Consider the following 13,244-nt stretch of genomic DNA (forward strand, 5'->3'; position numbering starts at 1 on the left):
ATCCTATGATTTCAGTTATCAGAGGGAAGAAAGGAGCGAAGGAAAAAAGGAAGGGGAGAGAAGGGGAAAAAAAAAAAGATAATTAAAAAATTCAGACTAGCCAGATGTGGTGGTGCATACCTTTAATCCCAGCACTCCGGAGGTAGAGGTAGGAGGATCTCCATGAGTTCGAGGCTACCCTGAGACTACATAGTGAATTCCAGGTCAGCCTGGGCTAGAGTGAAACCCTACCTCGAGAAAAAAAAAAAAAAAAGGAAGAAAGAAAGAAAGAAGATAGCTGGCTGAGCAGCCTTCCTCTCTATGTTGCAGGTGACCAGCTGTCCACAGAGGTACAGCCAGCTGGGCTGCTCAGCCTGCTGACTGAGCAGCCCCCACACCTTTGCTCCTTCAGGCAGGTGGTGTGACATCATGTCAGGTACCACCATTCACTATCAGTTCTACTGAAGAAAACTTTGATTTCTACCAAAACAAGCACACACTTTTCTTTACCACCAGTGTTTCCTCACTGGAAATCCTCGATCAGGATTTTGCCTGTTTCTAGATGGTGGTAATACCAGTTAAGATCGGTTTGTCAACATCAAACATCTATTTCACTTTGGGCGTCCTAAAACAAGTGGCCTTGGGTAAACGGTCATTAACAAAACAAGATGGAGTATTAAAACATCCAAATAGGCTCTTACTCTCCATGGGTACATTTTGGAGGATGCTCAGTGAAGAGGGTTCAGAGAACAAAACCCTTGTCTGGTCCCAATGAGTGAAAAGCCATCGTTGTTCAGCTATGATCTGCTTAACCGGGATGTCACTCGCCTCGGGGGGCCGAGCACCCTTTAAAACAGAAAACAGTGACGGTCAGGGCGTGGCAACCGAGGACAGGAGAGAAAATAAAAATTACCAGGTTTCTCTCCCCAAGTGCCCCGCGACGCCAACTGCCAGTCATCCATGCATCCATCCCTTCCCTCTTCCCTGGGCGCCGCGGGTTCCCAGCCGGCCTGTCCCGGCGCGGGTCCCTCCCCGGCCCGACCCCAGCGACGCGCCCGGGAAGAGCGCGCGCCCGCGCGCGAGCAGGACGCGGCCGGGCCCGGGGAGGGCGGTGGCGGCGGGGGAGGAGGAGCAGGAGAAGGAGGAGGCTGAAGCCACACCCATCGGCGGGCGAGCGGATCCGCGGGCAGCGAGTCTCCGGGCCGCCGCGCCGCGCTCGAGCCTCCGCCCGCACAGAGCCGCGGGACCCGGGCCGCACCGGGGAGGGGCCGCTCCGGGCCGCAGCGCGAGGGCAGCAAGGGCGGCGGGCACCGGGCACCGGGCGCGGCCCGCGGCAAGCGACCATGATCGCTTTGTTCAACAAGCTGCTGGACTGGTTCAAGGCCCTGTTCTGGAAGGAGGAGATGGAGCTCACGCTGGTGGGGCTGCAGTACTCGGGCAAGACCACCTTCGTCAACGTGATCGCGGTACGAGGGCCGAGGGCCCGTGCCCGCTCCGCCCGCGGCGCGCCCTGGGCAGCGGGAGGGTCCCCGCCGGGCATGCCCACCACCCCCTCCCGCACGGTCTCGGGTTGGGGAGGAGCCGGCTCGGGGCGCTTGGGGCCTAGTACCGCTCTTGCTGGACCAGGGTAGCGCGCCACCGGTTCTCTGGCCTGGACCGGGATGGCACGGCTGGGGACTGGGGGGATGCTGGGCGGGGGCCAGGGAGGGACACGAAGAAACAGGGCTGGTGCCCTGGGACTAGCGGCACCGGGGAGTCTCCAGGCACCGGGGACCCGCCGCAGGCTGAGACAGGCCCCCGCGGCTCGGCGCGCAAGGGGGGCATGACGGAGCGAAAGTGCCCGGGCCTCTCCGCCCCGCGCTTGAAGGGTCACGGGACGGGCGGCCTGAGCCGCCTCGAGACAAGCCTAGCCCCACCCCAAGGCTTGTATCCCTCTATGCTGGACGAGGAAGGCCCATGGAGGGGGGGAAGGGAAGGTGTCCCTAGGGACCCAGGAGTCAGCTGAGGCTCTGGCTCTAGCCCAGACTCCCCCCCTCCCCAGCCTGTCCCAGGCCTGCAGTGCCGCGAGGGTCCAGGAAGGATGGCACCAGAAAGGGAGTTGGGAGACTCCATCGGGCACAGAAGTTACTGGAAGAGGTACTCTAGACTCGAGAGGATGAGCTGGAGGGCTGCTGCCCACCTGGAGGCATGGGAGAGAGTGGTTTGGAGATCTTTGGGAGCCAGGATTTGAGGGGATGATTGCACTGGTCTCTCTGTACCAGGAGAATGGTGGAGAAGGAGTTAAAATCTCTTTCAAAAAAAAAAAAGGGGGGGGTGGGGGAAGATGAGCTCCCTGGGTGTGTGAGCTGAGCTGCTGTAATGGCTGCGGCCTGCATTTCAGAGCCGGGCAGGACTGGGCTTGTGGGGCACAGGAAGGCTTGGGGCAGGGGCTCAGGTTGTCTAGGGAACTGATCCCTGCCCCGTGGGATTTCTGAGAACTGTGAGTTGTCCAGATATGAATCAAAAATCCTGTTGCGATAAAGATGTGTGGTCGGCCATTCTAGGTAACTGACACTTGTCTGTATTGTTGCCCAACCTTGAGGACCCAGAGGGCCGCAGCATCCCAGCAGGGTGCCTCCCAGAAAGCGGTGTTCGCTACGTTGGGCAGATGGAAAGCTGGAGGGGCTGGGACTTACCGATCACATGACTGGGCACTGGCTTCCTCTCCTAGACAACATGCTCTGCAGGTGGCCTCTGTCCCCCTCCTCCACCCGGTGGCTCCTGGTTCCTTAATCCAGCAGGGCCCCTGCTGAGGTTTGGGGCTTGATGTTTTTCTTGACTAACATGTTCCTGTGTTTTAAACTCTGCCGGTAGGGTGAGAGACCCCTGGTTAGACACATGGCTTGGATTCCCACCTGGCCTCATCGTCCTCTGTGCCTCACTCAGGTGGGGGGCTGCAGGGCTGGGAAATGTCACTGATGTTTCTCTAGAGGAGAAACAAATTGCTGGAGCTCAGCATAGGTGTCACCACCTGTCCCCAGGGAGCATTCTTAAAGCTTTGTTCCTGGACAGAGATCCACAGGTACCCAAGTGGCTTCAATTTCCAGGCTTGGCCCTGCCCCCAGCACCAGCATTCTATCAAGAGAGGGCTAATGACGGATCAGAGATGGGGCCAAGAATCTCGAATTTTGCCAGTGTGAAGAGTTTCTGTTAAGCCTGGCATAATGACACTTGAAATCCCAGAACTCTGGAGGCTGAGGCAGGAAGATCCCAAGTTTGAGGCCAGCCTAGGCTACATAGAGAGACCCTGTCTCAAAAAAAAAAAAAAAAAAAAGTTTCTGTGACGTTCACAGTTTCTCCTCCTCAGCCCACATATTCCCCATTTTGATATTAAATTTACCATGTCAGCTGGTACATCTGAAAAGAACAGGCCACATTCCCTTTCTCTAAAGAGGATCTGTAAGTAAAACGCCCCTCTGAGAGGCTGCAGGGAAGCGGGGCCTCTGGGTCACTGTAGTGCTCAGATCTTCCAGGGCTACCCACACCCGCGGCTGCAAGCACAGGGAAAGGAATGGGACCCAGGGTCGCCGGGCCACTGCGCACCGCTGACTCTCTGAACTGCCTTTGCCGGCTCCCTTGGCCTGTTGGCTCAGGGTTTCCCGGTGGGGATTTTTCTCCACCCCAGGAGGTCAGGCTGTGCAGCGTAAGGATTGTGTTTAGAGTTCAGCTGCTCAGCAGGTTAATGTGAACTGGAAATAAATTATGTAGAGAGATGTTACCGTGTCTAAGAAACCAAAACTCATCCAGTGAGTTCTGAAAGCGTTATGGTACTAGAAAAAAAAAAAAAAAAGGAGAGGGAGTTGTTTTACCCAAGGAAAGCAAGAAGGAAATTTTCTTTGGTCTTTGAAACAAGGTCTCACTGTGTAGCCTAGGCTGGCCTTGACCTCTCAATCCTCTTATCTCAGACTGCCTCGTCCTGGGACTACATGTGTGCGCCAACATGGCCAGCAAGAAAGAAGGTCATTTCAAAACTTGTAAATTGTGATAAACAATCACCATGAGGGAACTATTCTTGGGATACCCAAAGGCACTAAAGAAGACAGAAGTTTTAAGAAGATGATTTTTGTTGTTGTTTTTCTAGGTAGGGTCTCACTCTAACTTAACTCAGGCTGACCTGGAATTCACTCTGTAGCCTCAGGGTGGCCTGGTACTCAATCCTCCTACCTCTGCCTTCCGGGTGCTGGAATTAAAGGTGTGTGCCACCATGCATGGCTCCATTTTTTATTTTTATTTTTTTTGAGGTAGGGTCACACTCTAGCCCAGGCTGACATGGTGTATCTCAGGCTGGCCTCAGGCCTCATACTCACAGTGATCCTCCTGCCTCGGTCTCCCAAGTGCTGGGATTTAAGGTGTGCACTGCCACCTTTCCCAGAGAGAATGAGAATGGGTGCACCAAGGCCTCCAGCCACTGCAAACAAACTCCATATGCATGCACCACTGTGCATCTGGCTTTATGTGGGCACTGGGAAATCAAACTCAGGTCATTAGGCTTTACAGGAAAGCGTCTTAACAGCTGGGCCTTCTCTCCTGCCCAGGAAGATGAATTTTTCACTCACGAAGAACTTTCTAATAGTTGGCACTGACTCAGGAGGAAGTGGGAGTGGTACACACTTGGAATCCGACTTCCTCAGTGGGCTGAGGCAGGACTACTAGGAGTTTGGGGCCAACCTGGGCTACCTCATCTCAAAAAAAAAAATCAGAGCTGGAGAGATGAGATGGCGAACAGTTACAGGCACTTGCTTGCAAAGCCTGTTGGCCTGGGTTTAGTTCCCCAGTATCCATGTAAAGCCAGATGCACAAAGTGGCACATGCATTTGGAATTTATTTACAGTGGCAAGAGGCCCTGGTGCCCCCCCCATGTGTCTTTGCTCACAAATAAATAAGTTTTGGGGGGAGTGGGTTGGTTGTCTTTGAGTCAGGGTCTCACTCTAACCCATGCTGAACTGGAACTCACTCTGTACTCCTAGGCTGGCCTTGAACTCATGGCAATGCGTGAGTATGTGCCACCATACCTGGCTAAAACAAAAAAGAATTTTTTGAGGTAGGATCTCATCCTAGCCCAGGCAGACCTAGAATTCACTGTGTAGTCTCAGGCTGCCCTCAGACTCATGGTGACCCTCCCACCTCTGCCTCCCAAGTGCTGGGATTAAAGGCTTGTGCCACCACACTTGGCTGTTTGGGGGTTTTATTTATTTTTTTAAGTCAAAGAATGAACTGGAGAGATGGCTCAGGGGTTAAAGACGATTCCTTGCAAAGTTTAGGTTCAATTCCCAGTACCCACATAAAGCTAGATACACAAAGTGGCACATACATCTGGAGTTTGTTTATAGCAACAGGAAACCCTGGCATACCCATTCTGTCTCTGTGTCTCCTTATCTATCTCTCTTACTCAAATAAATAGATTAAAATCTTTCTTAAAGAGACCGGACGTGAGGTGGCACATGCCTTTAATCCCAGCACTCGGGAGCTGAGGTAGGAAGATTGCTGTGAGTTCAAAACCACATAGTGAATTCCAGGTCAGCCTGGGCTAGAGTGAGATCCTACCTCGAAAAATAAAAAAATAAATAAAAAAGTTCCAAGGGAAGCCTGGCATGATGGCGCACACCTTTAGTCCCAGCACTTGGGAGGCAGAGGAAGGATTGCTGTGAGTTTGAGGCTAGCCTGAGACTACAGAGTGAATTCTGGGCTAGAGCAAGACCCTATCTGGAAAAAGAAAGGTGAGGGGAGGAGAGGATAGAGACAGGGAAACAAAGGGAGAGGGAAAGAGGGGGAAGGAAGAGGAAGAGAGGAAAAGCACTTGGGAGGCAGAGGTAGAGGATCACAGTGAGTTCAAAGCCACCCTGAGACTACATAGTGAATTCCAGGTCGGCCTGGGCTAGAGTGAGATCCTACCTCAAAAAAAAAAAAAAAAAAAAAAAAAGTCAAAGAAGGAATGAGGAGGACTGAGTCAAGAGGTTTAGCTAGAAAACTTAAGGTTGCTTCCGTCTTTACAAGAGTTCGTGAGGCATTGCTAGGAAAACTGTCATAACCTGCTTGCAAGTTAGTTCTGATTCACTGCTAAACAGGATCTCTCCCAGTGCTGGCGGACCTGCTCCCTGAAAGCCTCTCAGCGCCCCGCTTTGTTGAGGTCCCCTTCTTCCAGGCTAGATTCTGTTTGGTAGCATATGGAGCTTTTAGTTGCTCAAGAGCAGTGATGGTACAGAAATCATGTCCAAGCGCTTCGTGGACCTTAGTCACAGTTCCTAGGGGACCAAAACCCTTCTTCATTTTACAGTAACTGACCCTGGAGCCCACAGAAGACAGTGTCTTGTGCAAGCTCCCCTGAGCTGCGTGATGCACAAGAACTGGCCTTCCTTCCTTCTTAGCAACTGGGATCAGGATGGATGCAGTTGACGCTCCCCTCCAGTGGCCCCACACCTGCCATTTTACCGCACTTTGGCTCTTCCCCTGAGCCAGAAGGGAAACTGTCCTCCTTAGAGTATGCTGTTCTCAGCAATTCCTACCTTCTGGGAGCTTTTGGCCCCTTTGGATACCTGAGAAAAATCAGAGGTCTTTTCCCCATGAGAGCATATATCAGTCCTCAGTAGATTCTGCATTTGGGTTTTCATCCATCCTAGGGCAAGAAATACTTGGGGAAAACCAGGTGCCAAGGCTCTGTGCCAACAGTCCTAGCTACTCGAGAGAGTGAGGCAAGAGGGCCGCTTGAACCCAGGGGTTAGCTCAAGGCCAGAGAAGCAACATGGGGAGACCCTGTCTCAATGTTTGTTTTTGTCTGTACTAAGCATGCTTTTTTTGCTTGACATTAGCCCTTAAACAACCCAGTGGCTGGGTGTGGTGGTGCACACCTGTAATCTTAGCACTTGGGAGGCAAAGGCAGGAGCATTACCACAAGTTCAAGGTAGCCTGGTTTATATATCAAGTTCCAACAACAAAAAGGTAACCACCCAGCTGGGCATGGTGGTGCACGCTTTTAATCCCAGCACTCAGGAGGCAGAGGTAGGAGGATCACCACGAGTTCGAGGCCACCCTGAGACTACATAGTAAATTCCAGGTCAGCCTGAGCTAGAGTGAGACCCTACCTCGAAAAAAAAAAAATTGTAACCACCACATGGCATTTTCTTTGTATTATAAGCAACCAAAAGATGATTTAAAGTGTTTGATAAAGAGACAGATAGAAAGAAGCAGAGAGAGGGAGAGAGAAAGAGTGCACCAGGTCCTCCTTTCACTGCAAATGAACTCCAGACCACATACTACTTCTGGTGGTATGTGGGGACGGGGGAATTAAACCCAGACTGTCAGGCTTTGCAAACAAGTTCCTTTAACTGCTGAGCCATCTCGCCAGCCCCTGATTTTATTGTTTTGTTTCGTTGTTTGTTTTTTTGAGGTAGAGTTTCACTGTAGTCCGGGCTGCCTCCTGAGTGCTGGGATTAAAGGTGCCATCATGCCTGGCCCCTGATTTTTTTTTTTTTTTTTTTTTTTTGAAACAGGGTTTTACCTAGCCTAAGCTGGTTTTGAACTTGCCGTGTAGCTGAGGTTGACCTTAAATTCCTGATTTTCCCACCTCCGCCTTCTGAGTGCTAACATTTCAGGCGTGCAATGCTACACTCCGTAATAGCTTACTGAGTCATTTTATGTAAGGGAATTAAACACCTACAGCTTTTGGTATTTGAGAGGACCTAGAACCAGGTTTTATTATCTTCGAGGCCCATATGTGGTCCCCACATTAGGAGCTCTTTGTTTTGTTTTGTTTCGAGGTAGGGTTTCACTCTAATCCAGGCTGACCTAGAATTCTCAGGGTAGCCTCGAACTCATGGTGATCCTTCTATCTCCGCCTCGCAAGTGCTGGGATTAAAGACATGTGCCACCAGCCCTGCTTCTGATCATGTCTTGTACCTTGGCTGGTGGTCAGAGCTCCTGGCCTCTGTGGAACCCGAGGCAAATGCTTCCACCACCCTGTTTCTTTTTGTCCTACCAGTGAATGCAGAGTACTATCTGGGAGAAGTTGGGTCTGGCCTTTCTTGAAGCCTGTGGCTAGTTTAGACAAATCCAGAGAGCTCAGCAACAATGCAGAGGGGAGAAGTGAAAATTACTGGATTTTGAAAGGAGTTATAACAAATGGAATTATTGTCCAATTCCCACGTACTCAACGACACTAATGCTGTTAGCTGTTACTATTGACCTGACTCCTCTCCCCAAGATGCTTTTCGCCTAGTCAGGAGATACATATGTGGACAAATAATAGACTATCAATCCTGACAAGTGGAATAGCATACAGATACAGCAAAACCATGAATAATCCTAAAATTGCTTGGCAAGCTTTCCCCTCAACCCCCCCACCGACTCCCGAGGCAGTGTCTCACTGTAGCCCAGGCTGACCTGGAATTCACTAGGTAGTCTCAGGGTGACCTCGAACTCACAGCGATCCTCCTACTTCTGCCTCCCGAGTGCTGGGATTAAAGGTGTGCGCCACCACGCCCGGTTTAAGCATTGCATTTTGAGGGTGGCAAATTCACCCCATCTTTTTTTTTTCTCTTTTTCCTGCTATTTAGTACCAGTTTGGAAGTATGTTTTCCTGGACATGTCCCTTGTGTGGGGTTCTTTTCCTGGAAAGTAATTTGTTCTCCCCTCCATCCCCACTGGAGACTAAATACAATAAGAAAGAGGCTTCGGTTAATGTCAACCGCAGGGAGGAACATTCGCCCAGGCCAGCCTGAAGGGCAGACGCTTCTTCATGGGAGAGCTCCAAGTGTGGATGGTATTTAGCTTGGCTACAACCCATCCTTCCTGAAAGGGTACATTCTAGAGACACCCCGTGTGACACCTCTTCTGAGAAATCTGCAAAGCTGTGGCATGGCCACTATGTTACCTGTAGCCTCTTGGTCTGTGGCCATCAGGGAGGACACATTTGGGTCTTGGGGAGGTTTGCACCTTTCTAATTCCGGCTTTTCTTTCCAGTCAGGACAGTTCAATGAGGACATGATCCCCACCGTGGGTTTCAACATGCGCAAAATCACCAAAGGGAACGTGACCATCAAGGTGAGAGGCAGGTGGCCCTGCAGGGGACTGTGGTTGGTGGGGAGGGCCACCCAGAGCAGCCGGCCTAGGGAGAGCAGAGTGGGCTCCTGTTGTGCGGAGCTGAGAGAGAGGAGAGGCATGGGGACTTGGGGACTGGGAGAGAGGGCAGCCTGGAGGAAGAAGAGCAAGTCAGGTATCAGGGCAGGGAAGAGCCTACATGACTTCAGCTGGCTGCCTGCCCCTGAATCCATCTCTTCACCCTCTTCTCACTCAGCTCTGGGACATTGGGGGACAACCCCGTTTCCGCAGCATGTGGGAACGCTATTGCCGAGGAGTGAGCGCCATCGTGTAAGTAGAATGGGCGGGGTTCTCAGCCTAGTCTTCAGACATAGTCCCTGGCTCCTGCCCGCCATCGAACACGGCCCCGCTTTATTTTTGCATGCTGCTGCTTTTAGTAAATAAATGCACTGCAGCCAGGTGTGGTGACACATGTCTTTAATTCCAGCACTTGGGAGGCAGAGGTAGGAGGATCACCGTGAGTTCGAGGTCACCCTGAGACTACATAGTGAGTTCCAGGTCAGCCTCGGCTAGAATGAGACCCTACCTCAGAAAAACCAATAATGATGATGATGATGATGATAAATGCATTGGACCTCACCCAGTCCAAGAGCCTGGGTCTCTTCCAGCCTGGCGGGCACTGCAGAGCTCCTACTTCATGTCTCCTGTCCTCCACTCCAAAGAAAGAAGACATGCCCAATCAGTCAACAGATTGTTTACTTTTCCTGATAGAATAAACAGGAGATGGTTTTTAAACCTAATTTTAAAAATATTTTACTTATTTGCACGGGTCGGGGGAGGTGAGTGCCATGGCTTCTTGCCACCACAAAAAAAATTCCAGATGCATGTGCCACGTGTAAAGCAACTGGCTTTAATATGAATACTGGGAAATCAAACCCCAGGCTGTCAGGCTTTGCTGAGCCATCTCCCCAACCCTAAACCGAGTTTTTTAAAACAAACATCTGGCTACATTCCCTATAAAGATCCCTTTACCTTTGCTGCTCTCGTCTTATCTAGGCTTTCCTGGAACACGTAAGTGGGTCACTTTGGGCAGGACTTACAGCTAATCCCACAGGCCCCGGCTGAGGGCAGGATGAAGGAGCCCCTGCAGCATGTGACCCTCCACGGAGCAAAAAAGCATTCTCTGAGTCAGGCCAGGGTGGCCCGCGGCTGCAGAGGTGGTGAGGCCGGATCCCCTCAGCAGCCTTCTGTCCCCTCTAGGTACATGGTGGACGCTGCCGACCAGGAGAAGATCGAGGCCTCCAAGAACGAGCTACACAATCTGCTAGACAAGCCGCAGCTGCAGGGCATCCCGGTCAGCCACGGACGGAGGGGGTGGGAGACCCGAGGGATGGGGGGGGGCAAGAGAAAGCAGCGTGCGAGCGTGCCCTGGACCTAACCCTCGCCTTCCCTCTTCTGTAGGTCTTAGTCCTGGGGAACAAGCGAGACCTCCCAGGAGCGCTGGATGAGAAGGAGCTGATTGAGAAAATGTGAGCTAGGTGGCCTTTCTTTGTATGCTTCAGCTGCGCGAACCCCAGCTGCCTGCCGGGCCCTGGGCTGGGCTTGGTGCTGTTCTCAACACGCACCACACGGTGGCAGCAGTGCACGCATGTTCGGGAGCCTCTCACTCGTTGTAGGCCCCCTTGAGCAAGAAAAAAGACTTGGCTCTCCTTGACACAGTCCCCTTGGGGCAGTCCCAGCCTCTGCAAACTCTGCTTTGGTCTCCCCCCTAGGAATTTGTCTGCCATCCAAGACCGAGAGATCTGCTGCTACTCCATTTCCTGCAAAGAGAAGGACAACATAGGTGCGTAGGTTTGGGGAGCTGCTGGCCCTAGACAAGAAGTTCCTGTGGGGAAGGAAGGAGAGACACTTCTGGCCTTTAACAGTAGAGCTCTGGAAGGTTCCAGCTCTGCAGTTTGTTTTATAAAAATAAATAACTAAAAATTATTTTTAGTTGTTTATTAGAGAGATAATGGGCATGCCAGGGCCCCTAGCAAACTCCAGACGCATACGCCACTGCGTGCATCTGGCTTACATGGGTTCTGGGTACTCGAACCTGGGTCCTTGGGCTTCACAGGCAAGCGCCTTAATGGCTAAGCCATCTCTCCAGCCCCCAGCTTGCCTTTTGTCCTGGGTTCAGCAGGCAGCTAGGAAGCCCCAGGTCTGGGCATTCCCCCGGTTCTGCCTCGTGGGTTGTGTGTTTCGGGCCATACACTTCCTCTTGCTCACATCTGAGGTCATCACAGGGTTGGACCAGGTGTTCCAGGCACCTTCCAGCCCTCCTACTGAGATTCTGTGTGTTTCCCACCTGCTACTTGGGGCTCTTTGGGACCGACAACCCTGAGATTTTGGTGCCTTTAAACTTGATCCTGGCTGCGATTTGGGACTCCCACCCCACCAAGATGTCCTCTGTGTTGCCACATGTTCTCATGGCCTGTGCAGGAATGCCTTATGCTGCTCTCTTGTCCTCACTCAGATATCACCCTACAGTGGCTTATTCAGCATTCAAAGTCACGGAGAAGCTGAGGCTGTGGTTCTCCCTCGGACCAGGGACTGCAGTTACCTAACCCGAAGCCAAGCTCCCCGCCCACCCCGTCGTCCCCTCTAAGCCCATCGCTCCTCACTCCGCGTGGGGAGGACCCACCGGGGCTCTCAGAGTCCCATTCTGCTGAAGTTTGAACTCCTGTTTTTATTGTAAAATAAATCGCCCCCCCCAAAAAAAAATCTGGTCCCCTCACCTCTCTCCCTTTGGCCCTTCACCTAGCCTTGCTTCCCTCCCCTCTTAACAGCCCTGGCCCCGCATCCCCTCGCCTCCTTGCTTCCCTCTGCCCCTCCCCCCACACCCCTTTTCAACACTCTGTTATTGTCCTGTGTGTACAGTATATATATGTATATATATTTTAATTTTTTAATTTAAGCAAAGACTAAAATCAACCATTTGACACTGCGAGGGCCGATCAGGACCCAGGAGGGGCGGTCTGGAGACAAGGAAAGAGCTGCCGGGTTGGCTTGGGTCAAGTTCAGATCCAGAGAGGTGGAGGCTGGCATCCAGGGCAGACACCAGCCGTGGTGGCTGTCCCCAATGTTCTGTGTGTTTCTGCCTCCCAGTCTGTTTTTGGGTTTTTTTTTCCATGTAGGGTCTGAATGCCACAGGCTTTCAGGGGACCTCCTCTCTGACCCTAGCCTTGGTAGGACCACCAGGCACAACCACAGACTAGAGACCACCAGGCCAAAGGGGCAGCAAGCCGGTGTCCATACTGCCCCAGCTCCCACCTTCCGGGCCCCCGCTCTTGCCCCTACCCCGGCCCACCTCCGTGGCCCACCTCGCTTTCTGTTCTCATTCACGTGGAGTTGCACAAGGAGAGAACTCAGCATGGGGGGTTGGTTCTTTGGGTTTTTTTTTTTCCTTGTTTATTTGTTTAATTTAATGATTTGTAAAGTGATGTTCCTCTTCCTTTTTTACACTTTTCAGCTCATACTTAACCTCTGTTAGGAAAATGATTCTTGTAACTGTACTTTTATTTTTTTTTTTTTTGCCTCCTAATAATGACAACAATAAATGACCAATTTTATGTTGGGGGGTGTGTGTGGTGCCAGTCATTTTCTGCAGATGTCACAGAGTGACCAGCAGACCCACAGCGACACTAGCCTACCCCACAGGCTGGGACAGCCTTCGGGGGCCACACCCGCGGGACACCCGTGCTCACACTGGAATCACAACGGCCTCTCACAGAACAGCCTCCCACACGTGTGTCTGGGCTCTGGTGTTGCCTGCTTCTCATCCTCGTCACACTCGTGTGGGATGGCAGCTGCCAAAGTGGCACAAGCTTATCTACTGGAGGAACTGCCCAGGCCGGGGCTGGAAGCCGGCTGGCACGCTCACACTGCACTGCTGTTTCTCTATCTATGGCCATTTCGGCTCACAGCCCCCCTCCAGGGCTGAGAGCTCCCCTGTAGCCTGGGTTGGGCGGGAACAAGAACTCTGCGTCACTTCCAGTCCTTACCAGGAAGCCACGAAATGCCCTCCAGGAATAACCTGGGGACTGGAGAGCCTCTTTTTCTGCTTCTGTTGGAGTAGGTGCTGCTGGCTTCCTGGGAGGAGCCCAGCTCTCAGTTCTCTGCTGCTTGAGCTTCTGCCACCACACCTGGCTACT

General features: G+C 52.2%; 1 protein-coding gene across 1 annotated transcript; it reads left to right on the forward strand.

Moving 5' to 3' along the window:
• The first annotated feature begins 1,257 nt into the window (after positions 1-1,257).
• Positions 1,258-12,667, forward strand: Arl8a (ADP ribosylation factor like GTPase 8A). The gene is made up of 7 exons (XM_004670701.2): positions 1,258-1,445; positions 8,974-9,054; positions 9,308-9,381; positions 10,312-10,405; positions 10,513-10,580; positions 10,824-10,894; positions 11,567-12,667. Exons 1-7 carry the CDS (start codon positions 1,323-1,325, stop codon positions 11,614-11,616), a joined length of 561 nt encoding a protein of 186 aa, XP_004670758.1. The 5' UTR covers positions 1,258-1,322; the 3' UTR covers positions 11,617-12,667.
• Positions 12,668-13,244: the final 577 nt, after the last annotated feature.

The sequence above is a fragment of the Jaculus jaculus genome, chromosome 1, assembly GCF_020740685.1.
Source record: "Jaculus jaculus isolate mJacJac1 chromosome 1, mJacJac1.mat.Y.cur, whole genome shotgun sequence".
NCBI classification, from domain to species: domain Eukaryota; kingdom Metazoa; phylum Chordata; class Mammalia; order Rodentia; family Dipodidae; genus Jaculus; species Jaculus jaculus.